The following is a 26,589-nucleotide window of genomic DNA, read 5'->3' as shown; positions in this document are numbered from 1 at the left end:
CAACTCCAGCAGCAGCTTCGACTAATAGAATTAATGTTGAAAGTTGCGTTAGAATTAATAGAGGGTCGGGTAAACGTGCAACGTCGTAGGTTTTAGGCTCAATAATGTGTCTTAAGGTCGTTACACAGTGCTTCGTTTACGTCCCTTCTATCAACTTGCTGTAGAGTCCTTAGATTTTACTGAATTATCTAGAAGGTGATGGTAATTACAGAATACGGCGACATCTGCAAATACACTACTGGCCCTTAAAATTGCTACACCTGTAGCACGTCATCTTCGTTACCCTTGACGCTGCATCACAGACAGGAGCGCCTGCGACGGTGTACTCAACGACGAACCTGGCTGCAGGAATGGCCAAATGTCATTTTTTCGGACGAATCCAGGTTCTGTTTACAGAATCACGATGGTCGCATCCGTGTTTGGCGACATCACGGTGAACACACATTGGAAGCGTGTATTCGCCATCGCCATACTGGCGTATTACCCGGCGTGATGGTATGGGGTGCCGTTGGTTACACGTCTCGGTCACCGCTCGTTCGCATTGACGGCACTTTGAGCAGTGGACGTTATATTTCAGATGTGTTACGACCCGTGGCTCTGCCCTTCATTCGATCCCTGCGAAACCCTACATTTCAGCAGGATAATGCACGACCGCGTGTTGCAGGTCCTATGCGGACCTTTCTGGATACAGAAAATGTTCGACTGCTGCCCTGGCCAGCACATTCTCCAGATCTCTCACCAATTGAAAACGTCTGATCAATGGTGGCCGAGCAACTGGCTCGTCACAATACGCCAGTCACTACTCTTGATGAACTGTGGTATCGTGTTGAAGCTGTACGGGCATTTGTACCTGTAGACGTCATCCAAGCTCTGTTCGACTCAATGCCCAGGCGTATCAAGGCCGTTATTACGGCCAGAGATGGTTGTTCTGGGTACTGATTTCCCCGGATGTATTCACCCAAATTGCGTGAAAATGTAATCACATGTCAGTTCTAGTATAATATATTTGTCCAATGAATACCCGTTTATCATCTACATTTCTTCTTGGTGTAGCAATTTTAAGAGCCAGCAATGTAAAATTAATAATGTAGGATAGTTAAGTAACTGGGGACGACAAGTAGTTGTTGAAATTAAACCCAGTTTATTTTAACAAATCAAGTAGAATTCATTTGTAAATGGCCGTCTTACAGTAGAAGAAATAAGATAGAAAGAGTTTTAACAAGAACAGTCCGTTAGCAAGAGTCACGTATGTGTGCAGTGAAGCTAGCAGCACATCTTATCTGAACAAAGAGAACTACCATACCACGGAAACATTACACTCGGGCGCTCAGTTTCGATGTCCGGAAGCGCCAAAACAACAGAAAAATCGGAAATTAAAGGCCCTCATTTAATTCTGCACTCATAGAAAATCGGTAATAAAACGGTCAAACAATGTCTATTTAATTTGTCTTTAGCGCCGCTAGTTAGCAACCAATTGCTTTAAAAAGAGTTTTGTTCACAGCAGCACATGGCGACACTTCAAAATGTAATAGTTCAGGGTGCTTCAGTGTCTTGACACCTATGTAGAGTTTTCGCAGTCTGACTACACTATCACCCGTCAATGATGAATTAAGTTAAGAGTTCAACGCACAGCATAAAACTTGGTCTTTCACACACGGAGCGGCCTATACGTCGCACAAAAGCTGTCTCCAGCACTGCCTATTCCGAACACACTACCCAGGCCGGGACCACAGCTGAGGCACAAAAGACCCCGCGCCACTGACGCGTCTCCGTTACAGAGTGTGCTGACGTCACGCTTCTCTGTTCCTTACAACCAAAATTGCTTTTATGGCGGTCATTCAAATATGGCAAATGAAACATTAACACTTCACATTTTTACAGAGAGACCTCTTTCTTGTTTGCCGCCCGGAAACTACTGGTTCCCTTGCTGCTGTCAATTTCATATTGAAACCTTTAGCAACACTGGTTTACACAAAGAAAACATGTGTTTAAAATTAACGTAAAAGTTAAGGGGACAGTTATTCCGAAACGCCCTAATCATTATAGGCTATTCCTTCTGTAATTGTTCTTGGCAGTCTGCGAGTACACTGCTGTCATATTCTGACATCAACCTGATGCGTGTTCAGCCCGCATCTCTGTAAAATGAGAAATAAGAAACCTCCAAGTTTTAATACATCAACAAGTCTCGACTTGTCTGGGACCTTAATGTAAGGAGATTCACACAACTCAGCCCAGCCTCGCCCCCTTACATAATCATGTTGTCACTTCCGATTATGCCATTTAGATTTAGAACAGGTCTTGACTCGTCTTAGACCTTGCTGACTAAGAATACATACACGTCATAGCAAGTAGGGCGAGAGGGGCGAGGTAAGAGTGGGGGAGAGTGGCAGCGAGTTTCAAGAGCCATATCCCTCCGGTTCCTGGAATCACGGTATGCAGGGGTATTAGATGTGAACATCAGGTCTGATTGCTGAAGAGGGCGTGAATGCTCGCCAGTTTGTACCATAAATAGTCACAATACGAGAGAAGAAAAGTTGCTACCCACCATGTAGCGGAGATGCTGAGTCGCGATAGGCACAACAAAAAGATTCACACAATCGTAGCTTTCGGCCATCAAGGCCTTTGTCAGCAGTAGACACACATACACACACGCACACACACACTCACGCAAGCGCAACTTGCACACACGTCTGCAGTCTCAGAGAGCTGAAACTAAACTTGTCAGTGTAGTTTCAGCTCTCTAAGACTGCAGACGTGTGTGCAAGTTGCGCTTGCGTGAGTGTGTGTCCGTGCGTGCGTGTATGTGTATCTACTGCTGACAAAGGCCTTAATGGCCGAAAGCTATGACTGTATAAATCATTTTATTGTGCCTATCGCGACTCAGCATCTCCTCTATATGGTGAGTAGCAACGTTCCTTCTCTCGTATTGTTACATTCCATCCTGGATTTTCCATTGTCTGAAATCATGTTGTCATAATTTTAATGATCAGGGTCCCAATGTTTCAGGACAATGCGAGACCCCACACTGCAGTTCCGACCATAAACACTTTGACAAATGTACGAATCTCTGAATGGCTTGACCAGTCGTCTGATTTGTCACCTACAGGGAACGTCTCAAACACGACAGGGGATCTCAAGTTGATTCCGTATTTCTAGATTTCCGGAAAGCTTTTGACACCGTTCCTCACAAGCGACTTCTAATCAAGCTGCGGGCCTATGGGGTATCGTCTCAGTTGTGCGACTGGATTCGTGATTTCCCGTCAGGAAGGTCGCAGTTCGTAGTAATAGACGGCAAATCATCGAGTAAAACTGAAGTGATATCAGGTGTTCCCCAGGAAAGCGTCCTGGGACCTCTGCTGTTCGTGATCTATATAAATGACCTGGGTGACAATCTGAGCAGTTCTCTTAGGTTGTTCGCAGATGATGCTGTAATTTACCGTCTAGTAAGGTCATCCGAAGACCAGTATCAGTTGCAAAGCGATTTAGAAAAGATTGCTGTATGGTGTGGCAGGTGGCAGTTGACGCTAAATAACGAAAAGTGTGAGGTGATCCACACGAGTTCCAAAAGAAATCCGTTGGAATTCGATTACTCGATAAATAGTACAATTCTCAAGGCTGTCAATTCAACTAAGTACCTGGGTTAAAAATTACGAACAACTTCAGTTGGAAAGACCACATAGATAATATTGTACTGAAGGCGAGCCAAAGGTTGCGTTTCGTTGGCAAGACACTTAGAAGATGCAACAAGTCCACTAAAGAGACAGCTTACACTACACTCGTTCGTCCTCTGTTAGAATATTGCTGCGCGGTGTGGGATCCTTACCAGGTGGGATTGACGGAGGACATCGAAAGGGTGCAAAAAAGGGCAGCTCGTTTTGTATTATCACGTAATAGCGGAGGGAGGGTGGCAGATATGATACGCGAGTTGGGATGGAAGTCATTAAAGCAAAGACGTTTTTCGTCGCGGCGAGATCTATTTACGAAATTTCAGTCACCAACTTTCTCTTCCGAATGCGAAAATATTTTGTTGAACCCAACCTACATAGGTAGGAATGATCATCAAAATAAAATAAGAGAAATCAGAGCTCTAACAGAAAGGTTTAGGTGTTCGTTTTCCCGCGCACTGTTCGGGTGTGGAATGGTAGAGAGATAGTATGATTGTGGTTCGATGAACCTTCTGCCAAGCACTTAAATGTGAATTGCAGAGTATTCATGTAGATGTAGTTGTAGATGTAGAAGAAGTATACTTCCTACGGGCCTCTAGCCAGCAACTTTTATGACTGACCCACCATGTGTTTCAGGCATGGCAAGAGGTTCCCCAAGGCCACATTAGGAGGCTGTTTGCTTCCACAACACGATATACACAAGTGTGTCTTGGGGCCCACGGGTGTCACACCTCATACTGATGTTGATAATTTACACCATTTCCCGAAGGAATAAAAGTTTAATCATTTATCAACTCGTCATGTGATGAACATCTCCACAGTCTCATATACATCGGAATGGTGCTTCATCATGTAACATTTCCCTTCTAGGTCAGTATATGAAATACTTTTGTTTTCTCCGGTAATGCCTATTGGAACTTTTCTCAGACATCTGTCAGCAAACTGAGTCATAAATTTCATGTCGTCCAGTAGATACGTACATCGGTGCAGAAGGAATGATGCTGCTCCCAATGCTAAGGAACTATTCGTCGTGGCGTGTTCGTCCATTATTATATTTCGGCTTCTGGTTAGGTGCTTGCGCTGCAACAAATTTGAACTTGCTCCATCAACTCAATCACAATGGAAAGGCCATTTACTACAGGCGTGTTCTTAAGCTCCCCTGAAAAATATCGTGTACGAGGGCTGAAAAAAAAAAGAATCAAGGCTAATATTAAGACTTTGTGTACTTAGAAAATACGTTCAATTGCTTGTGGCTACCCAAGCTAGTACCCATCTCTGCCCACGTACATTTACATTTTCGCATGTGCCACTGTTCAAAACATTTGTGCATTTCACAGCGTATAGAGACAATTCAAGGTCACGAAACAGTCGCGTGTTAATATGACACGACAAAAAGTTCTTCAGTAATATCAAGAATCTCTCTACTTGTCTGGATGTAATTATTTCGGATATTTAGTTTTCCACTGTTTTCGCGTCACATGAGTACGCAGTGAGTTCCTCTCTTATGCCCTACCGCTATTTCCTCCTTGTTACAGGGAAGGGGCCTCGCTCAGCAAGTGCCTGATGTACAACCAGAGCGATGTGACGGACTCCGGCGGCAGCAGGGAACCTGTGAAGTGCCAGCACGGCTGGGAGTACGACGACACCTGGTTCTCCCTGACGGTGACGTCACAGATGAACTGGGTCTGCGACAACCGGCAGGCCGTCAATGACGTCTTGTTCTACTCACAGATTATTGGAGTGGCCCTGGGGTTACTGTTTGGCTACATAGGAGACATGTGCGTAGCTATTTTTTTATCGCTGGTTTCACCCATCATGAATCACTTAATAATTTGGATTAATTCACGAAAAGACAAACTGATTATTTTTAGTAAATAAGAAGTTGAGGTATTTTTAGAAGTTTTGATCGGTTTTTCAATAACGGCAAATACGTGGTACATTCTTCACAAGTCGCTACCGTTGCAATCACTATAATAAGAGTACATTATCATTGTCGTCGACGTGTTCCTATATGTCACACGCACTACATTGCATTTCCGCATTGTGTCTTTTTCTGCTGGCACTGTGGTCAAGTCAGTTACTTGTTAATGCACCATGGATTTGTTTTCAGTAGTACTAGACATTTATTCCACATTCGTTCCTTTTAATGTGTGTCAGGGCGCTGATGACCTCGATGTTGAGCGCCCATAAGCCACAACACACACACTAGAGATTTATGTTAATAAATAGAGAAAAGCAAAAGATAATCTTATTCGTACATACACTCCTGGAAATTGAAATAAGAACACCGTGAATTCATTGTCCCAGGAAGGGGAAACTTTATTGACACATTCCTGGGGTCAGATACATCACATGATCACACTGACAGAACCACAGGCACATAGACACAGGCAACAGAGCATGCACAATTTCGGCACTAGTACAGTGTATATCCACCTTTCGCAGCAATGCAGGCTGCTATTCTCCCATGGAGACGATCGTAGAGATGCTGGATGTAGTCCTGTGGAACGGCTTGCCATGCCATTTCCACCTGGCGCCTCAGTTGGACCAGCGTTCGTGCTGGACGTGCAGACCGCGTGAGACGACGCTTCATCCAGTCCCAAACATGCTCAATGGGGGACAGATCCGGAGATCTTGCTGGCCAGGGTAGTTGACTTACACCTTCTAGAGCACGTTGGGTGGCACGGGATACATGCGGACGTGCATTGTCCTGTTGGAACAGCAAGTTCCCTTGCCGGTCTAGGAATGGTAGAACGATGGGTTCGATGACGGTTTGGATGTACCGTGCACTATTCAGTGTCCCCTCGACGATCACCAGTGGTGTACGGCCAGTGTAGGAGATCGCTCCCCACACCATGATGCCGGGTGTTGGCCCTGTGTGCCTCGGTCGTATGCAGTCCTGATTGTGGCGCTCACCTGCACGGCGCCAAACACGCATACGACCATCATTGGCACCAAGGCAGAAGCGACTCTCATCGCTGAAGACGACACGTCTCCATTCGTCCCTCCATTCACGCCTGTCGCGACACCACTGGAGGCGGGCTGCACGATGTTGGGGCGTGAGCGGAAGACGGCCTAACGGTGTGCGGGATCGTAGCCCAGCTTCATGGAGACGGTTGCGAATGGTCCTCGCCGATACCCCAGGAGCAACAGTGTCCCTAATTTGCTGGGAAGTGGCGGTGCGGTCCCCTACGGCACTGCGTAGGATCCTACGGTCTTGGCGTGCATCCGTGCGTCGCTGCGGTCCGGTCCCAGGTCGACGGGCACGTGCACCTTCCGCCGACCACTGGCGACAACATCGATGTACTGTGGAGACCTCACGCCCCACGTGTTGAGCAATTCGGCGGTACGTCCACCCGGCCTCCCGCATGCCCACTATACGCCCTCGCTCAAAGTCCGTCAACTGCACATACGGTTCACGTCCACGCTGTCGCGGCATGCTACCAGTGTTAAAGACTGCGAAGGAGCTCCGTATGCCACGGCAAACTGGCTGACACTGACGGCGGCGGTGCACAAATGCTGCGCAGCTAGCGCCATTCGACGGCCAACACCGCGGTTCCTGGTGTGTCCGCTGTGCCGTGCGTGTGATCATTGCTTGTACAGCCCTCTCGCAGTGTCCGGAGCAAGTATGGTGGGTCTGACACACCGGTGTCAATGTGTTCTTTTTTCCATTTCGAGGAGTGTAGAAGCCAAAGCTACTTAAGGGTTTAGTTGCATAAGAATTTAACAGCTCGTTTTTGTGTCCACACACACACACACACACACACACACACACACACACACACACACACGCACGCACGCACACTCGCACACACACACACACACACACACACACACACACACACAGCTATCCTTCACACTTTTCTATAATAAATACTAAGTTGAGCTCAATAAGCCGAAAGTAGATTAATATTACACATCATTGACCTAACATTTAAGACAGTAGCATATACTGCACTGTGACAGTGTGTTGTAGAATCAATTTTTATTAAATTACAGGACTTATATACACGCACTTCGGTTGCACAAAATTTTGTCAACTGACCACGGTTTCGATTGCAGTAGGGCAATTTTCATCAGAATAGAAAGTTACATGGAATACATATAATTACACCATGGTTTAAAACGTCTGAGCAAAAGTGCTCTCGCCAAACAGAAACCATGGTGTGATTGCATGTATTCCATGTAACTTTTTTTCTGAGGAAGATTGCCCTAGTGCAATTGAAATCGTAGTCAGTTGACAAAATTTAGTGCAACCGTAATGGGTTTATATACGTCCTGTAATTAAATGGCTTATAGTTGCTGGATCACAGCCAATAAAATGTTTTGCCATTAATTGTTTTCTACCAATCCATACTCTGTTCTATAAGGAAATATAATATATACAATAATTATGCAAGATGTATTTGTAAATTTATAATTTTAGTTGTCCTCTTATTTCCCTTGAGCTGTTCATAACATATATTTATTTCCAGGTAGAAAGAGTTATTTTGAGTTTTCGATTCATTTTTTCCTGCTATATGTAAATAAAGTTTGTTCATGTTCTTTAATCATAACCAGAACTTTAGGGCAGTACCAACTGACGATTTCTTAATGTGGATAAAAATTTGTTTGATGTGCTCCATTATGTTATTAGAAACTAAATCCTTACAAAGATTTTTATTGTATAACCAGCTATTGATTTTGATTTTACTGTGATGTCCCTTGGATTGATGGAGTTTGAGAGACCAAACTACGAGGTTATCAGTCGCTCCATCGTATATGTGTCAAGCCAGGTGGTTCCTCAGAGAGGAAAGACACGGAAGACAAATCCTGACGAACCCATTGTAACTGAGAATCAATAAAATTTAGAGATACAAGCAAGTAGAAGTGAGTGAAGGATAGATGGGAGAAAGTGGGTGTATTGCTCCGCCCAGACAGTAGTTGGAGGCCCCCAAAATATGTTATGTGGTGGGAGATGCCCCCTCTGCATGCGACTGGCTTTTACTCTCACTCTGTTATCACAACAGAAACTAGCAACACAGACAAGTTTATAAAACCTCAGGAAAGCAGCGACGACGAGATAGTAAACCAACGACATACGAGTAAAAGAATAAGAACTTGAAATGTGGGAAGGCCAAAAGCCAGGCTGAGCCACCGATCAGGGGCAGCCACGTACCCCCAGGGTCGGAGCAGGCGACCGGGAATCCCCCCAACCCCTCAAATGACTGACGAGGCCACAGAGACGAGTAGAAACCACCTTCACTGCTAAAATTTAAAACCAGATCAGCGACTCTGACGTCATCCGCTAGCACCAGAGGCAGCATATCAATAAGTTTAGGGTTTCACTGTGTCTGTGTCTGTGTGTGTGTGTGGGGGGGGGGGGGGCGAGGGCAGATTAGGGCATTCCAGTAGGATGTAGACACTCAGCACCCATCAGATTGGCACCACACTGACAGTGGGGTGGATGCTCACGCCATAGGCTGTGGCCTTGGGTGAGCCAAGCGTAGCCAATGTGAAGCTGAGAGAGAATGGCAGATTCTCCGTGAGAAGCACGAAGGGAAGACAGCCACATGACCGTGATCGCCTTTATTTCTCGCAGTCTTTACGGAGAAAGCAGGGCACACCAATCAGTGTTCAACTGATTGTGGAGAGTCGACCGCAGGCCCAGTTCTGGCACCCCCAACTCCAAAGTCGTCATCCTGATAGCTAACTTAGTCAACAGGTCAGCATGTTCGTTCACTGGGATCCCCGATGTGACCTGGGATCCAGTCAAAGACGGTCGATCGTCCGTCTCGATTAAGGTCAGAAAGGGGATAGGAACAATCACGACCAATGGGTGTCGAGGGCAGCACTGGTCGATAGCCTAATGACAAGGTTTCAGAGGCTTCAAATATTGCAATTACTAGCATATTTGTTGGTTCAAATGGCTCTGAGCACTATGGGACTCAACTGCTGTGGTCATAAGTCCCCTAGAACTTAGAACTACTTAAACCTAACTAACCTAAGGACAGCACACAACACCCAGCCATCACGAGGCAGAGAAAATCCCTGACCCCGCCGGGAATCGAACCCGGGAACCCGGGCGTGGGAAGCGAGAACGCTACCGCACGACCACGAGATGCGGGCGCATATTTGTTGTTCATTTCACTTCAGGTGATAATTTTAAACCTTTAAATTTATATTGTTGTTACACAGTCCATGATATTATCACCTAATTTTAATTTAACGGCATTAATACGCTATTAATATCCATTTGTGAGATTCGGTCGTTCAGTGGTTGAGAGCCATACTACTGATTCAAAGGGCATGGGCTTGGCACCTGGTCAGTCCTAAAATATTTATCTGATACTTTTCTCTTCTGGGAGTGATCTGCATATACAAAATATGCGTAATTGCACCGTGGTTTGCGGGTTCACGTTGAGCTGTATGTACCACTGTAGTTCACTGGGTAAGTCAGTTGTATAGCCAGAGGATGGTAACAGGATATGCGCAAGTGGTTGTGACGCATATATGTGCCCATAATTCGCTCGCTGTCATTGAGTTCGACAGACAAATCTATCCACGGAATTCTATGGCTTGTAGCTAATGGGCTAATGGGAATGACGAGATTCATGGCGATAATTACACAGTGAGGTGGCAAAAGCTATGGGATGCCCCCTAAGATCGACTCGGACCTCCTTTTGCCCGGTGTAGTGGGGCATCTCGACATTGCATGGACTCGACAAGTTGTTGGAAGTCCCCTGTAGAAATACTAAGCTACACTGCCTCTATAGACCTCCGTAACGGCCAAAAGGTTACTGGTGAAGGCTTCTGTGCACGAAGTGACCTATCGACTAAGCCCCATAAATGGGATTCATGTCGGGCTATCTGGGTGACCAAATCATTCGCTTGAACTGTCCAGAATGTTCTACAAAGCAATCTCGAACATTTTGTGACCCGCTGACATGGCTCACTGTCATCTATAAAAGTTCCATCTTTGTTTTGGAACATGAAGTCCATGAATGGTTGCAGATGGTGTCCAAGTAGCCCAACATAACCATTCCCAGTCAGTGTTTGGTACAGTTGGACCAGCGGATTCTGTTCATTCCATGTAGACACAGCGCACACCATTATGGAGTCACGAATAGCTTGTTGCCAACTGTGTCCACGGCCTCATGGGGTCTGCGTCCCATTCAAACCCTGCCATCAGCTGTTACCAAGTGAAACCCGGACTCATCTGACCAGCCCACTGTTTTCTGCAGTCATCTAGGATCCGACCGATGTGTTCGCGGGCCCTGCTGCCACAGCCCAGTAACGTCAAATTTCGCCACACTGTCCTGACAGATTTGTTCGTCGCATGTGCCACATTCATTTCTGTCGCCATTTGACGCAGTGTTGCTTGTCTGTTAGCACTGACAACTCCATGCAAACGCCGCTGCTCTCGGTTGTTAAGTGAAGGCCGTCGAGCACTGCATTGTCCTCGGTGAGAGGTAACGCCTGAAATTTGCTACCCTCGGCATCTTTTGGCACTGTAGATCTTGTAATATTGAATCCTCTAGCGATTTCGGAAGTGGTATGTCTCATGGATCTAGGGTTTGTAACACGCCCGGGGGTACAAAAGGGTGTGGGTACTCTCGTTCTTAAACTGGCTTCTCGTTTCGTGACGGTGCGCCCTATTCACACCACGTACCTGATAATCGACGTGGCGGTCGTACTGTTCTGCTCCACACCGCAGCTGGCTTGCCTGAAATTATCTATCGAAATATGCAAGCGAGTCAGGGGAGCCACTCCGCATTAAAAGACACCACTGTTCGACGTCTGGTATGAACATCTATATTCTGAGACGATTAAGGGAAATGGCAGGTTGAACTGTCTACATGCTAATTCATAACTGTTTATCCCAATTAATGGATGATTACCAGTCCACAATATTACTGAGACGAGCGTACGCGTACCGAACACGGCGCTGGTGTTTGTTGATGATGCGGAAGCCGAATGATCGAACGAAAGTTCTCACGCTCGTCACGCACACACAGATATTTGGTGCCAGTCCTCCTTGACACTAGTAATGATATAACGCTGTTCGTAAAATTAATTTTTCAGTTCTCACTTGTACGAGCGTGCGCGTAACCGTCGCGGCGCGGCTGATTGTTGATAATGGGGAACGCGATGATCGAACGCACGTCCCTCAATCTCGCTACAAGACACTGGCACTTAAATGTTCTCTTTTGTGGTAAATAGTATTACTCATTCACATTAGTTCATTCTTGGAGACCGAACACGGTGCGGATGATTGATGCTGTACGGTACGACACGCAACGAGAGGATACACAAATATGTTATCGGCGGCACTGCTTATGTTTTAAATACTTTTTGTCGCACTTTCCTCTGAATCATTTGCTTATTTTATCGCTGTACTGTAATAGTACTTGTAGCAACACTTCAATTTCGATACTAACAATGCCTCTCACATACGGAGCTATACACAACACAACAGTTCCGTGTCCCGCGCTCGACCCTCTACAGACGCGGCTGCCCGCAAAGATACTCCACAACTAAGCCAGCGATATGACAGTACGCTTACAAGTTGTACTTCAGTACGGGTAACAGATGCATCACAGTGTACGATGGAACTGAAGCGACATCTAGAAATTTTCTCCAAAGTTCAAGTACGTGGAAGAGGACGAATCTCGTACGCAAAAGGCCTAAATTGCATACAGATTCATTGTTAAATTATGGCACTATATGGACCAAAAGAAATGTCTCGCCCAGCAGCAAGGAAATGCCGCAAAAAATTTGACCAACGCCGCCCAGACATGGGCGATGCTGACCGAGAAGTCCAGATCTTTCCACTTTTTCAGCAAGCTGAAAAGACGTCTGGGGGGGGGGGGGGAGAGGGGGAAGGCAGATTTTTCAACTGAGAGAACTTTCACATAGTGATTCTTGAATGACTGCAGGACCAAGGAGAGGATTTCTATCGTCAAGGAACTGAACGATTGGTAAAATGTTCCGACAGTTGTGTGCAGAGATTTGGTGACTATGTGGCAAAATACTGTCATTTATCTGAGTCACTTCGAAGTTTAGTGCAGAATTCAACATAAGCTACTGGACCTGCGGTAATAATGTGTAACCTACGTTTTCGAGTCCCCTCACACATACGAGGTGTGGCTAGAAAAAATCCGGACTAGTACTGGTGAAACAATAAAACGAATGCAATAAGGCTGAAAGTCGCGTGGCCTGTCACGTGACTCTCGCTCCGCCTACTGCTCGAGTTTCATCTGCCTCCTGCACTCAGTCTGCCCGTGGCGTCTGTTTTAAGTAGTTGACGTTTTGTCTGTGCATCGGAAAATGTTGAGTGTACAGAAAGAACAGCGTGTTAACATCAAATTTTGTTTCAAACTAGGAAAATCTGCAAGTGAAACGTTTGTAATGTTACAACAAGTGTACGGCGATGATTGTTTATCGCGAACACAAGTGTTTGAGTGGTTTAAACGATTTAAAGATGGCCGCGAAGACACCAGTGATGACACTCGCACTGGCAGACCATTGTCAGCAAAAACTGATGCAAACATTGAAAAATCGGTAAACTTGTTCGACAACGTTCGCCGTTGTCAACAATCAGAGCAGTGTCTGAGTTAACAGGAGTTGACAAGGAAAGTGTCGAACAAGTTTACCGATTTTTCGTACACTGACTTGAAAGAAGTCGTGGGCGTACGTTATGTACACATACAGATGGCAGTAGTATCACATAGACTGGGTATAAAAGGTCAGAACATTGACGAAACTGTCATTTGTCCAGAGATGATAGTGTGGAAAATTATCCGCTGTGATTATGGACGCACGACGGCAAGTAACAGACTTTAAATGCGGAATGGTAGTTGGAAATAGACGCATGGGTCATTCCATTACGGAAATCGTTAGGGATTACAATATTCCGAGGTCCCAAGACTGTGATGAGAATACCACATTTCAGGCACCACCTCTCACCAAGGACAACACTGTGGCCGACGGCCTTCACTTAACGACCGAGAGCAGCGGCGTTTCCGTAGAGCTGTCAGTGCTAACAGACAAGCAACACGGCGTGAAATAATCGCAGAAATCAGTGTGGGACGTACGACGAGCGCAACCGTTGAGACAGTGCGGTGAAATTTGGCGTTAATGGGTCAAGACAGCAGACGACTGACGCGAGTGCCTTTGTTAGCATGATGTCATCACCTTCAGTGGCTCTCATGGGGTAACGACATTATCAGTTGGACCGTAGGCGACTGGGAAACCTTCGCTTGGTGAGATGAGTCCTCATTTCAGGTGGTAAATGGTGATGTTAGGGTTGAGTGTGAGCAGACCCAACGAAACCATGCACCCAACTTGTCAACAATGCACTTTCCAAGACGGTGGTGGCTTCATATTTGTATGAGTTGTGTTTACATGGAATGGGCTGGGCCCTCTGATCCAACTGAACCGGCCATTGACTGGAAATGGTTGTGTTCAGCTTCTTGGAGACTATTTGCAGCCTTTCATGTACTTCGCGTTCCGAAACAACGATGGAATTTTTACGGATCACAATGTGCCATGTGACTGGGCCACAATTGTTCTTGATTGTCAGTTTGTGCACAAAATCCTGCACCGGCAACACTTTCGAAGTTATGGATATATATAGTGCTAGCATGGCTCAGTATTTCTACAGTTGATTTACAACGACTTTTTTATTCAATACCACGTAGAGTTGCTGCGCTACACTGCCGAAAAGCATGTCTGACATGATATTAGGAGGCATCCCATGACGTTTGTCACCTCAGTATAAGTGGGGCGCAAATAGAGAAATCCACTGTGATACGTGGCTCAACAAAGTGCAGACTGTTATGACAATATACCTGGGAACGAGCATCTTTGAAATGGTGTAGCCGGTCAGCTGTTCACGTGCTACTGTTGTATCTACAGAAAATGAATGATGACTGTAGAACCATGAGTAGGTGACAAGGTTTCGATTGTCCGTACCTTGTCACAGAACTGGAGGTAAGAGGCTTGTGTCCACAGATCGTGGTCTCGCGGTCGCGTTCTCGCTTCCCGAGCATGGGGTCCCGGATTCGATTCTCGGCGGAGTCAGGGATTTTCACCTGCCTCGAGATGACTGGGTGTTTGTATTGTCCTCATCATTCAGCGGCGAGATTGGGCTGAGCAAAGGTTGGGAATTTGTACAGGCGCAGTTGAGCGACCCAAGAAACCAAAAATCTTCATCATCGGAAGCTTCCCCATGAAAAAGAATGGGCAGCGATCTGCGCGAGATCTGAAGACAGAGTACAATGGTGGTGCAGACACAAGGTTTTGAAGCATACCATATAGCGCACATTGTTGAACATGGTGTAATGTTGTTGCTTTAATTCGTTCTGAAAGCGGTGCTGATAGACAATAAAAGTGGTTTAAAAGCTGTGAACTGTCTGAGGAAGTTAACCTTGCATTACTGCGCAACTGTTTCACCAGGTATCCAGTCTAGCTTACCAAATTCCCAACCAGACTAACATTAATTATAATCTTATAATAGTCATACGACAACCGGTGATATATATATATATATATATATATATATATATATATATATATATATAAAGCAGAATTTAAATAAAAAGAAATAAATCAGTTTATATTTGGAAATTTATTTTAACATTGATCATTGAAATTTCAGCATATTAAACTTGAGTCGTAACTAAGCTGGTGCCTTATTTAGGATTGTGAAAATGTGAGATTGTGATCTTACAGAACACATCAAATATGGAGCCAAGATTGGGAGACTGCATACAACACTGCATTCATAAAATAACACACGAAGAACGTTGAAACATATGCAAGAGGAAATTAACCACAACCAACCGATTCAATTTTCACCCAAGGAAGTTACGTTCGTAGCACGATCCTGTCCGTCATGTAATTACCACACACTGGTATACTAAATTCATACTAACTCTCTGTGAAATCTTCCCGAAAACAATAGCTGAGGGCTACTTTGATGATTACACCACATGCTACACGTGCTCAACTTGGTTTACACAAAGCGTGTAACTCCACAATAATTTTGATAATTAAAATAAATTAGATCGAAAAGCAATTTACAAAAGAAAAACCTTGAACTGGTTACTATCGTCTTACTATTAACCTGATAGGTCAAACAATTGTATAAGCACGTGGTACTGGTCTCACAAAGTACACCCTATGTGGGTTGAACATAAAGAAAAGTTGCTATATTGAAAAATATTGTCAAGACGAGACGTTATAATCTCACGCACATTTTCAATTAAGATTGGTGATCTTAGTTACAGTTACTGATCAACATGTGGTTCCACTTTACTCACAAGTAGTGACAAAGCAACTACCGGAATATATTCAGAACTTCACACTCGAATTACACTGTGTAGCAATTTAAGATAACATTAGATATTTTAGAGCTAAACCTGAAATAAAGGTGATTAAATTTTCAGTTAGGCTGAACTTAAGAAATCCATTGTCCTACGGACATAGCAGACACGCGCTTAGCCGGAGATCTTACCACTTCAGACGCTCGCTGTGGACAGACTCACCTGCTCCCTTCCTGAGGGTGGCTCTCAAATACAAACGGAAGTGGCCAGAGGGGCAGCTTCCTATACAAACATGACAAGGGACGGACAGGACCATACTAAGGATAGAAACCTCTCTGCTTTTAGAAAGCGTAGCTACCTGTTCCGACGTTGGTCCTACTGTTCTCTAGCAGACAGGCTTGTCTGCTACACTCAAGCATGCAACTAGAAATACATTTGTTCATTCATCCTCTCACACAGAAGGGAAGGGGGATGGCAGTATCTTATCATATACAGTATATAAAAGAAAGCGGATGTAGGTTCCGTATGAGACTGTGTGACATGAATTACATATAAACTGTGTTTTAAAGTGTAGTAGTGTGACAGCTCTTTCTTGTTTATGTGTAAAAGTAAGACGTTTCACAGCTCAGTCTCCTCCCAGATAGTCAGAAACACCACAGTAAATTTAGAAGAGGAATTTACGCCGTAAATGACAACATATTTAAGAAAGTAACATGAAAGGAATCCAACAGAGACCTTTCATAACCCCAACGCTACGGGAAAAGACTGTGCAGGGAATTTTCTGGCCATGCTAGGACATTCCCACGCAGGCTTCTCACACCCAACTTAAACCAAAAATGTAAAGAAAAGGCAAAAGGTCACCAGCTACTTGCTAAAACACAATAATTTCAACACATCTTTAGAATCTACCAATTTCAGAGAGAAAAAAAAAAAACAATCTGTAACACCTATTTAAAAGATAGTGTAGAACTAATTCGGTCAGCAAGTAAAAACAATGGTCCCTGTGTCATTAATACGAAAACAATTTCTGGTTGTTACCCTTATGGAGTTCACCAGTATTTGCTCATTGCAAGAGCCAACTGATCACAGGGAAATTTATGACTGTTTATTAACAAGTAAAATTTATGAAAATAGCAAAGGAACCACAGCAATTTAAAAAAAAACCATGAAAATAACGTCAGTATTATATAGCAGAACATTACAATGCACAATCCGCAAAAGCAAAAAAATGATAAGAGAAAAAAACATGTTTTACGAAGTTGTTATCGCAAAAAAATTCTATATCTTATAAAACTAATAATTTGTAGAACTAAAAAAACTTTGTGGCACTAATTTAATCACTCTATTTCAGTTAGTTAGCAAACAATGACCACTGTGTCATTATACTGAAACTACAATTAATTATGTGATTGTTACCCTTATGGGGTTCCTCACTATAAATATGCCCCATGCAAAGGCTAATCGATCACAGTCCAATGAGAATGAATAGCTATCTGACTGATAAACGAAGCAATGCCACAGGAATGAATTTACGAAAATAAATATCACAAATCTAATACATCACACAAGAACAAACATTGATCAATAAAACAGCTCTGAAAGTACAATAGTCAACGTCTAAAAAAAAACACCAATAAATAAAACACCTGCAAAATACAAGAGTCAAAGTCTAAAAAAAACAATAAACAGAACACCTGCAAAATACAAGAGTCAGTCTAATAAACACCTATAAATCGAACCCCTGCAAAACACACGAGTCAAAGTTTCTCTGACAGAAACACACGTATATGCATTGAACTAAGAACCGTATAATCACTGTTCACTGACACACTCAGTAGTTCCACTGTTCTGAGGCACACTATAAGGGGAGGGGGGGGTTCGTCGCCGCAGCTGTCAGTAGGGATTTTTGTCCATCTGTTGCGTGCAATCCCGCCGTCTCTGCCCTCTCATGAAGTTTCTCTTGGTGGCCCGTGTCACGTACATCTCGATTTGGTTCCATGTTTGTGTTGTCAAATTCGTGCGGTATCCTCGTTTGACACGCCAGGTTGATATTCCTGGGCAAGGATGACACTTAATGGCTCTTCTTTGTGCCACCCTTAGCTACCAGAGAACATCGAACTATGATTTGCTGTCGCTTGACAGTGGGCATCCGTCAGGAAATGTCGATAGGCGTCGTTGACGTCTGCAAGTTTCTCTGGACAGTACGTGTCAAAAGGCTCCACGCCCCTTTATCCCCTGTCTTCGGTCGTTTCACCGCGGCCGTCTCGTCACGGTCGCGTGCGTGTGGTGCGTTGCCAGCAGATGCATTTCCGCGCGGTGGACCGCTCGGCCATCTCAGGCCATCGCCTCCACGAAGGGTCGCACTGGTGCGGCCAGCCATTAGCTCCAGGCGCAAGGGAAAGTGTTTGCCACGAACCCTTCTTTTGTGGTCGACCGCGCTCCCGAAGTGGCCCGGCTGACATTGTGTCCTGCTAGGAAACCTGCCAGTTTACAACTAGCCCTCCTCCTCACTGCTCCCGCTGTCTCGTAAGAGTTTAGCCGGTTCGCTTTCACGTTCTCAACTGCATTCACAGAAATTGTTCATCATAGTTATGTGATTACAAAATGTCATACATAATACCACTTAGTACTGTCTTTCACAATTTTTAAGAACAAAAGTGAGACTTAATTTTTTTTAATAAAAAAGTTAGATGAATCGACAATATAAAAATAAAAGTTAAATGACTTGACAACATAAAAAATAAAAGTGAAATGACTTGACAGTATAAAAATAAAAATTAAACGAACTGACAATATAATACCTAAATCCACATCACTAATGTGGTTCACTTGCGTTTTAAGAAATCAAATGCTACTTATTAATTCACTAAAATGAATAGGATTATGCCTTGTGGACGTATAGGTCAGGACAGCATAGGGTTCAAATGTTATTTACACACACACATGCACACCTGTTGACTATTCTACAAACTAACTACCCATAAACATGAATTACTCAAAATTCTACTTCAATCCACTACTAGTTAATCCAACAGGCTACTTCAATGCTACTTAAACACCGTGTTTATACCACTACAACATTGTTCTAATTCGTCCTCTTTTTGACGCTCGTGGCATATGTCTTGTCACATGATACATATGGAGGAACTTTCCTTAAACATACATAGTAAAAAGAACAATGGTTATTTACACGCCAAAACATTTATATCAGTTGACACACCTGATAAGAGACTCGCAGTTATACATTTATCATACTCATATATTCAAACATAAAACAGTAAGACAATTTCCTGTAAAATTACGTTATCACAAGAATTAATCACACAGATGACTCTGAGAACGGTAAAAAATTTTTTTATCCTACAGGTTATATTACATTTTCTTACCCATTTTGCTCCAATTTCGTTCCTTCTTTAAGTTACCTTTCGCTTCTAAATCAGTTATTTCGCCTGTGGTGGTTATTCTGGATTCATTTCTCATGAATGGCAAAATTGTAGTCTCTTCTATTCTGTAAAACAGTTTCATCTTAACATATTGAACTTACAACAGACACAAAATATCCGAATCCTCCTGTAGTTTAAATGACAAATGTTTTGCTTCATCCTTATTACCTTAAACCAAGCTTTCCTTCGGTCTCATAATCAAAATTATTTAATCTTCCTCTACCTTTGAGAGGGAAATTTCCTCAGTACAAATCATATAGGCTGCAGTGCATCCCGCACCAGCGAAAACAGTAAGCTGTAATGCTCACAGCATCAGCAAAACACATAAATGTCGCTTTTCTAGGACAAGTATTAACGCAGAATAATTTTTCAGGCTTTGGCTCAACATCAATCAAGACTACCGAAAGGATCCATATTTCTGTTCCATTCTCCATTTACTGAAAAAACTGCTCGTATTTGACTACCACAATAATATTTCAGGGCCACGTAAATTACACAAACCACAATTCTTCTTTCACCTTGAATGGAATCAATATACTGACGAAATTCACAGACAGCGCTTTACATACTCAGCTATAAAGAACAAAAAAGACATGTATCATCAATATTAACATATCATCGCATATTGGGAGCCAATGGTTAAACAATCGTATTATCGCATCCTGTTTTCAAGATTCTAAACTTACTAATTCCTTTCTCAGAGTTCTCCTATCTTAAAATATTCATACAGCACGCATAATATAGTAAGAGATCCTCATTTATACTGACAGATATAGAATAGTAATAGATAGATAGTAGCACTGAAAGCAGAAAATCGGAAACAAGGCTACTAACAGCTGGGGACCTGGGTTTGCCAGACCCATAATACCCACAGGTCGGATATTCCCCTGGGTTTTCCATTAATTCAACACAGATCTTGCTTCTCTCACGAGCGACTCTTTTCAATTTACACAAGAAAACCATAAACATCATTTCACTCGTTCACAAAGAAACCTTTTATCTTCACATTTGAACCATCCTAAATCCTAATTGCACAAGGAAAGAAAAAAAACTAAAAACATCACTTCAATCAATCACATAGAATCATCTTTATCATTATTTTTACCAACATATTATTCGAAATGCATTTATTACAAATGTAAACTAATCGATTGTTTCTCTTCACCGTCCTCTCTACTCCTCACTGTCCTTTCTACTCATTTGCCATTTCGCACATTTGTTCCGATTGGGCGCCTTCTGCGCTGATCGTTTGTCATTGCCGGTTTTGTTCATTTCCATTTGCTGGATTATGTCTAGGGTTAGCCGGCCGAATTTCAACATCATGAGGTGCTCCGCCTACAGTCCTATTCCCACCGTATTCATCATAGTATCGATTCTGGTTGCCGTACCTGTAGCGTTCACGATCTTGTCCACGTCCTCGATCATTTCCGTTGTTCCACCTGTGTTCGCGACTGTTACCCCAGTTTCTATACGGCCGGTCCTGATTATTGTTCCGTTCGCGTCTCGACGACCAGTCACGCTGTTGATTAGTACTACGGCCACAACTGCGATCGCGCTGCTGTGCCCCGTAATAACTTTGTGCCTGATTAGGCGGGCATTCTGCTGTATTATATTCTAACTCTTGGAGAAGTGTCTTAAACGTTTCCACGTCCTCTTTGCATCGTCCCGCAAGAATGACGTGGCGCAAGTGAATCGGCAATTTGGTGATGCATATCCTAATTAGTTCTGCAGGCCCGTATGGGCCGTATAGAAATTGATTTGCCTGCAGCATGTGGTCGAATAGGCGTGCTGGGCTGCCGAAACCAGACTGGTTCAAATTTGGCAGCATAATTATGCCATGCTTAAAAATCAAATCCCCGCATTTCCTCCCGGCGAGGCCCTTGAATGTTTCTATTTTTCTCATGTCTGCCCCTCAAAATACATTCTTCCCTGTCGTCAAAATCTCCTTCGTGGCCGGAGTCCCTCTCTGCACTGTTCGTACGGCTATTTTTAGTGCTATTGGCGAGTTCGTAATCACACGCCATGCGGTTTTCCAGATGCGCCACGTGTTCTTGTAATTCGCCTGTTACAGCTTTGTGCCGCCTTTTCACTTCGAACTGTCCCTTCCGAAATCTAAGAAGCGAACGCACTTCTTCGGTTTCTGCGGCCGCTACCTGTGTAGTATTGTTATTGCTCTCCGTCACCTTCATCGTGCCTATGATGTCCGCTAATGCTGCAATCTTATCATGTATTTGTCTGTTGTCCTCCGCCCCAGTCTGCTTCAATTGTTCTACTTGCCGTTCCAGTGCGTGAATCGCTTGACTGTTGTCCGCTACTGTGTTGCTAACGGACGTGGGACAATGCGTTTCCGCCTCATGGACCCTCGAGAGTACCTGGTGGTGTTCTCTTTGGCATTCTTCTCTCAGCGCTTGGAAATTCCTAAGTAGCTGTTCTTCAATCTCTTTAGGTTCCGCATCGCGACTCCGCTTGCCCTGTTCTAAGGCTTGCAGACGGTCATCGATTTGTTCAAATGTACGGCCTAATTCTTTCATAATATCACTTTTTATTTCACTTGCCAGATTGTTTATTCTTTGTGAGATATCATCGGACACTCTCTGCATCGACTTGTCGACTTTATTTGTCTGCTGGATTAGTTTTTCGTCTATTTGTTGGCCTAGCTCGCGGATCCATTTTTTCAGATTTCTGCGTCATTTGTTTGCCTAGCTCTCGGATCGATTTTTCGGATGATTCTTATTGTTCTCGGAACGATTTTTCTGATTTCTGCGTCATTTGTTTGCCTAGCTCTCGGATCGCTTTTTCAGATTTCTGCGTCATTTGTTCGCATAGCTTGCGGATCGATTTTTCAGATTTCTCTGCATTTTCTTTATTTTGTTGCAATAAGGCTTTCATGAGTTCTGCCAAATCAATTTGGTTAGTTGGAGGCAAATTAATTTCTGGCTCTGATGTGAGCCCGTTCGTCCTGTTTTGCATTTCCTCTGAAGTATTCCCCAATGCATTTTCGGAACCGTCCGACGCGTTAATATTCGAAATCAAATTACCCCCTTGGTCCATGTTGCTTAAGTTGTTGGACCGCCTACTCTTAGCTTGGTTACCTGTCTGCATTAGTTCAATTTATACCCGGTACACAACACGCTAATCAGAATAAACGCATCCCCCAAAAATTACGACAGTCACACGAAAGGTACCCAACCTAGTATGCACTTTTTCACACGCAAAACAAATTTTTATCTTTGATCGAAGTCAGTGCAATTTACAAGCAAGAAGAAAAACACATACATATAAAACACACAAATATAGAAAACAAAACAAGACAAACAACACAACGCCGCTCAACAACGCCGTGAATCTTTGGAAAGTCTGCTCAGAAACAACGCAGAAGTTCTACGAGCGCTGCAGGGAAAAAAAATTAAGATTATACAACGCTCGCAATCTAACGTTTCAGAGATTCCAGAGTCTAGCGGAATCACAGAGCAGGGTCGCCATGTGTAACGTTGTTGCTTTGATTTGTTCTGAAAGCGGTGCTGATAGACAATAAAAGCGATTTAAAAGCTGTGAGCTGTCTGAGGAAGTTAACCTTGCATTACTGCGCAACTGTTTCACCAGGTATCCAGTCTAGCTTACCAAATTCCCAACCAGACTAACATTAATTATAATCTTTTAATAGTCATACGACAACCGGTGATATATATATATATATATATATATATATATATATATATATATATATATATATATATAAAGCAGAATTTAAATAAAAAGAAATAAATCAGTTTATATTTGGAAATTTATTTTAACATTGATCATTGAAATTTCAGCATATTAAACTTGAGTCGTAACTAAGCTGGTGCCTTATTTAGGATTGTGAAAATGTGAGATTGTAATCTTACAGAACACATCAAATATGGAGCCAAGATTGGGAGACTGCATACAACACTGCATTCATAAAATAACACATGAAGAACGTTGAAACATATGCAAGAGGAAATTAACCACAACCAACCGATTCAATTTTCACCCAAAGAAGTTACGTTCGTAGCACAATCCTGTCCGTCATGTAATTACCACACACTGGTATACTAAATTCATACTAACTCTCTGTGAAATCTTCCCGAAAAGAATAGCTGAGGGCTACTTTGATGATTACACCACATGCTACATGTGGTCAACTTGGTTTACACAAAGCGTGTAACTCCACAATAATTTTGATAATTAAAATAAATTAGATCGAAAAGCAATTTACAAAAGAAAAACCTTGAACTGGTTACTATCGTCTTACTATTAACCTGATAGGTCAAACAATTGTATAAGCACGTGGTACCGGCCTCACAAAGTACACCCCACGTGGGTTGAACATAAAGAAAAGTTGCTATATTGAAAAATATTGTCAAGACGAGACGTTATAATCTCACACACATTTGCAATTAAGATTGATGATCTTAGTTAGAGTTACTGATCAACACGTGGTTCCACTTTACTCACAAAGTAATGACAAAGCAACTACCGGAATATATTCTGAACTTCACACTCGAATTACACTGCGTAGCAATTTAAGATAACATTAGATATTTTAGAGCTAAACCTGAAATAAAGGTGATTAAATTTTCAGTTAGGCTGCACTTAAGAAATCCATTGTCCTACGGACTTAGCAGACACGTGCTTAGCCGGAGATCTTACCACTTCAGACGCTCGCCGCGGACAGACTGACTTGGTCCCTTCCTGAGGGTGGCTCACAAATACAAACGGAAGTGGCCAGAGGGGCAGCTTCCTATACTAACATGACAAGGGACGGACAGGACCATACTAAGAATAGAAACCTCTCTGCTTTTAGAACGCGTAGCTACCAGTTCCGACGTTGGTCCTACGGTTCTCTAGCAGACAGGCTTGTCTGCTACCCTCAAGCATGCAACTAGAAATACATTTGCTCATTCATCCTCTCACACAGAAGGGAAGGGGGATGACAGTATCTTATCATATACAGTATATAAAAGAAAGCGGATGTAGGTTCCGTATGAGACTGTCTGACATGAATTACATATAAACTGTGTTTTAAAGTGTAGTAGTGTGACAGCTCGTTCTTGTTTATGTGTAAAAGTAAGACGTTTCACAGCTCAGTCTCCTCCCAGATAGAAACACCACAGTAAATTTAGAAGAGGAATTTATGCCGTAAATGACAACATATTTAAGAAAGTAACATGAAAGGAATCCAACAGAGACCTTTCAATGGATTCTCTGTACTAGTAGGTGACCTCCATGTGTTCCCAAGCTACTCCATCAACATCCTCAACACACCGTCTCATGGATGCAGGCTGGTGGAGGCAGTATTATGCTATAGTGGACACTAATCTGGGTTTTCATGGGTCCTGTGGCACTGTCGAAGGTATTATGACAGATGTGGATTGCATGTTTAGTGCTGTGGACCACCTATATCCCTTCACGCTTAATGTCTTCCCGGATGGGAACAACATCTTCCACCAGGATAACTGTCTGTGTTACAAGGCCAGAATCATACTGCAGTGGTTTGAGAAGCATGATTGTGAACTCATTTTGAGCATGAGCTCGATGGAATATATTTGGGATGCTATCGGTCAAATCCATGCCACGCACAATCGCTGATGTATGCGCTCCAAAGGGAGATCAAGACACTATTGAACAGCTGGTCATAATGCTTTGGCCCATCAGTGCAATTACAGGTGTAAGCTTCACTGGGTATTCTGTGTATTTTCGTTGAAATGAAATGTGCGTGTAGCACTGTTGGCCGGAAGTACCATTCTGGGAAGTTCGGCCAACAGGCGCAAGTATTTGTTTTTATTCGACGCCACTTTCGCGACCTGCGCATCGAAGATGATGAAATAATTTTGAGGGCAACCCACGCGCACCCAGTGTCCAGTGGAGAAAATCCCCGACCCGGCCAGGAATCGAATACAGAGCCTCTTGATCGAGAGTCAGCATCGCGAAGCACGAGACCATGAGCTGCTGACTGTATTGTTGAACACGGGCAGCGAAGAAACGGAATAGACTGACGAAGGTGAGAAATTGAATTATTTTCTCATTAACAGTGTCTACTTTATGAAACGGGTCACACGCCTCAACGCCTGACCCATTTCAGCTCTTCTTCATTCATGTTTCACCTCGTGCATGGCGTTTTGTAACTACATTTATCACATTCAGCACTGATAACTCTGGTCTTCAGATGAACTGGCGATTATATTGTAAATTTAAAGAATAATTACACATTAATGAAGCATCTCAGAGGTACATACTGTATATATACATCATTTTAAACCCCATACATTACAGTTTAGGAAATACGCTTGGTTTTATATACAGTGTGTCCCATTTATCTTCACCATCCTAAATAACTGTTTGTCCACATGGAAATTACAAAATGTTTCAAGCAAATGTTCTTTAGCCGTCAGGGAGACATCAATCGGCATGATTGCCTTTGATGTAGCTTTGTTTTTTACAAAGATATGAACAACGATATAACTTTTTTAAATGATACCCTGTACTTTTATTCGGTAATTCAATTCCCTTCCTAAAGACCTATTCAAAAATGTATCACAGTGTAACATTCACTGAAACACAACGTTATTAATTATATAACACAACATTGGCGTTGACGCTCCCAGCGCTTAGTGGAGGTACTCGAGGTAATGGAACACATCCACGTGCTGACGTTGACAGAGGACATAAGTAGAATGCACACCCGTCATTCCGTCAACCAACGTCGGTTGGAGAGTTGTGTGAGTAGAATGCACGCGAATGAAGAGAAGGTAGAAATGCTACTCATCCGTGGGGAATGTAAGTTAGCAGAACAGTAATTGCAATACTGTTTTATTATGTACAGGTACATTTAGTACAGTAGTAGTACCTTATACATATATATATATATATATATATATATATATATATATATATATATATATATCTGTGTGTGTGTGTTGGCATTAGTACTGACATACAGGGTGATTCAAAAAGAATACCACAACTTTAGGAATTTAAAACTCTGCAACGACAAAAGGCAGGGCTAAGCACTATCTGTCGGCGAATTAAGGGAGCTATAAGTTTCATTTAGTTGTACATTTGTTCGCTTGAGGCGCTGTTGACTAGGCGTCAGCGTCAGTTGATGCTAAGATGGCGACCGCTCAACAGAAAGATTTTTGTGTTATTGAG

General features: G+C 43.2%; 1 protein-coding gene across 1 annotated transcript in view; it reads left to right on the top strand.

Annotated features, from left to right (window-relative positions):
• LOC126252735 (solute carrier family 22 member 7-like) overlaps positions 1-26,589 on the top strand; it is a 91,687-nt gene that overhangs the window by 22,982 nt on the left and 42,116 nt on the right. Inside the window, exon 3 of the mRNA XM_049953638.1 lies at positions 5,201-5,443. Coding sequence (XP_049809595.1) covers positions 5,201-5,443 — 243 coding nt within the window. The remainder of the gene's footprint in view (positions 1-5,200; positions 5,444-26,589) is intronic.

This window comes from Schistocerca nitens, chromosome 4 (assembly GCF_023898315.1).
Source record: "Schistocerca nitens isolate TAMUIC-IGC-003100 chromosome 4, iqSchNite1.1, whole genome shotgun sequence".
NCBI classification, from domain to species: domain Eukaryota; kingdom Metazoa; phylum Arthropoda; class Insecta; order Orthoptera; family Acrididae; genus Schistocerca; species Schistocerca nitens.
The sequence above is the reverse complement of the archived record's forward strand: the minus strand, read 5'-3'. Positions and strand labels throughout refer to the sequence as shown.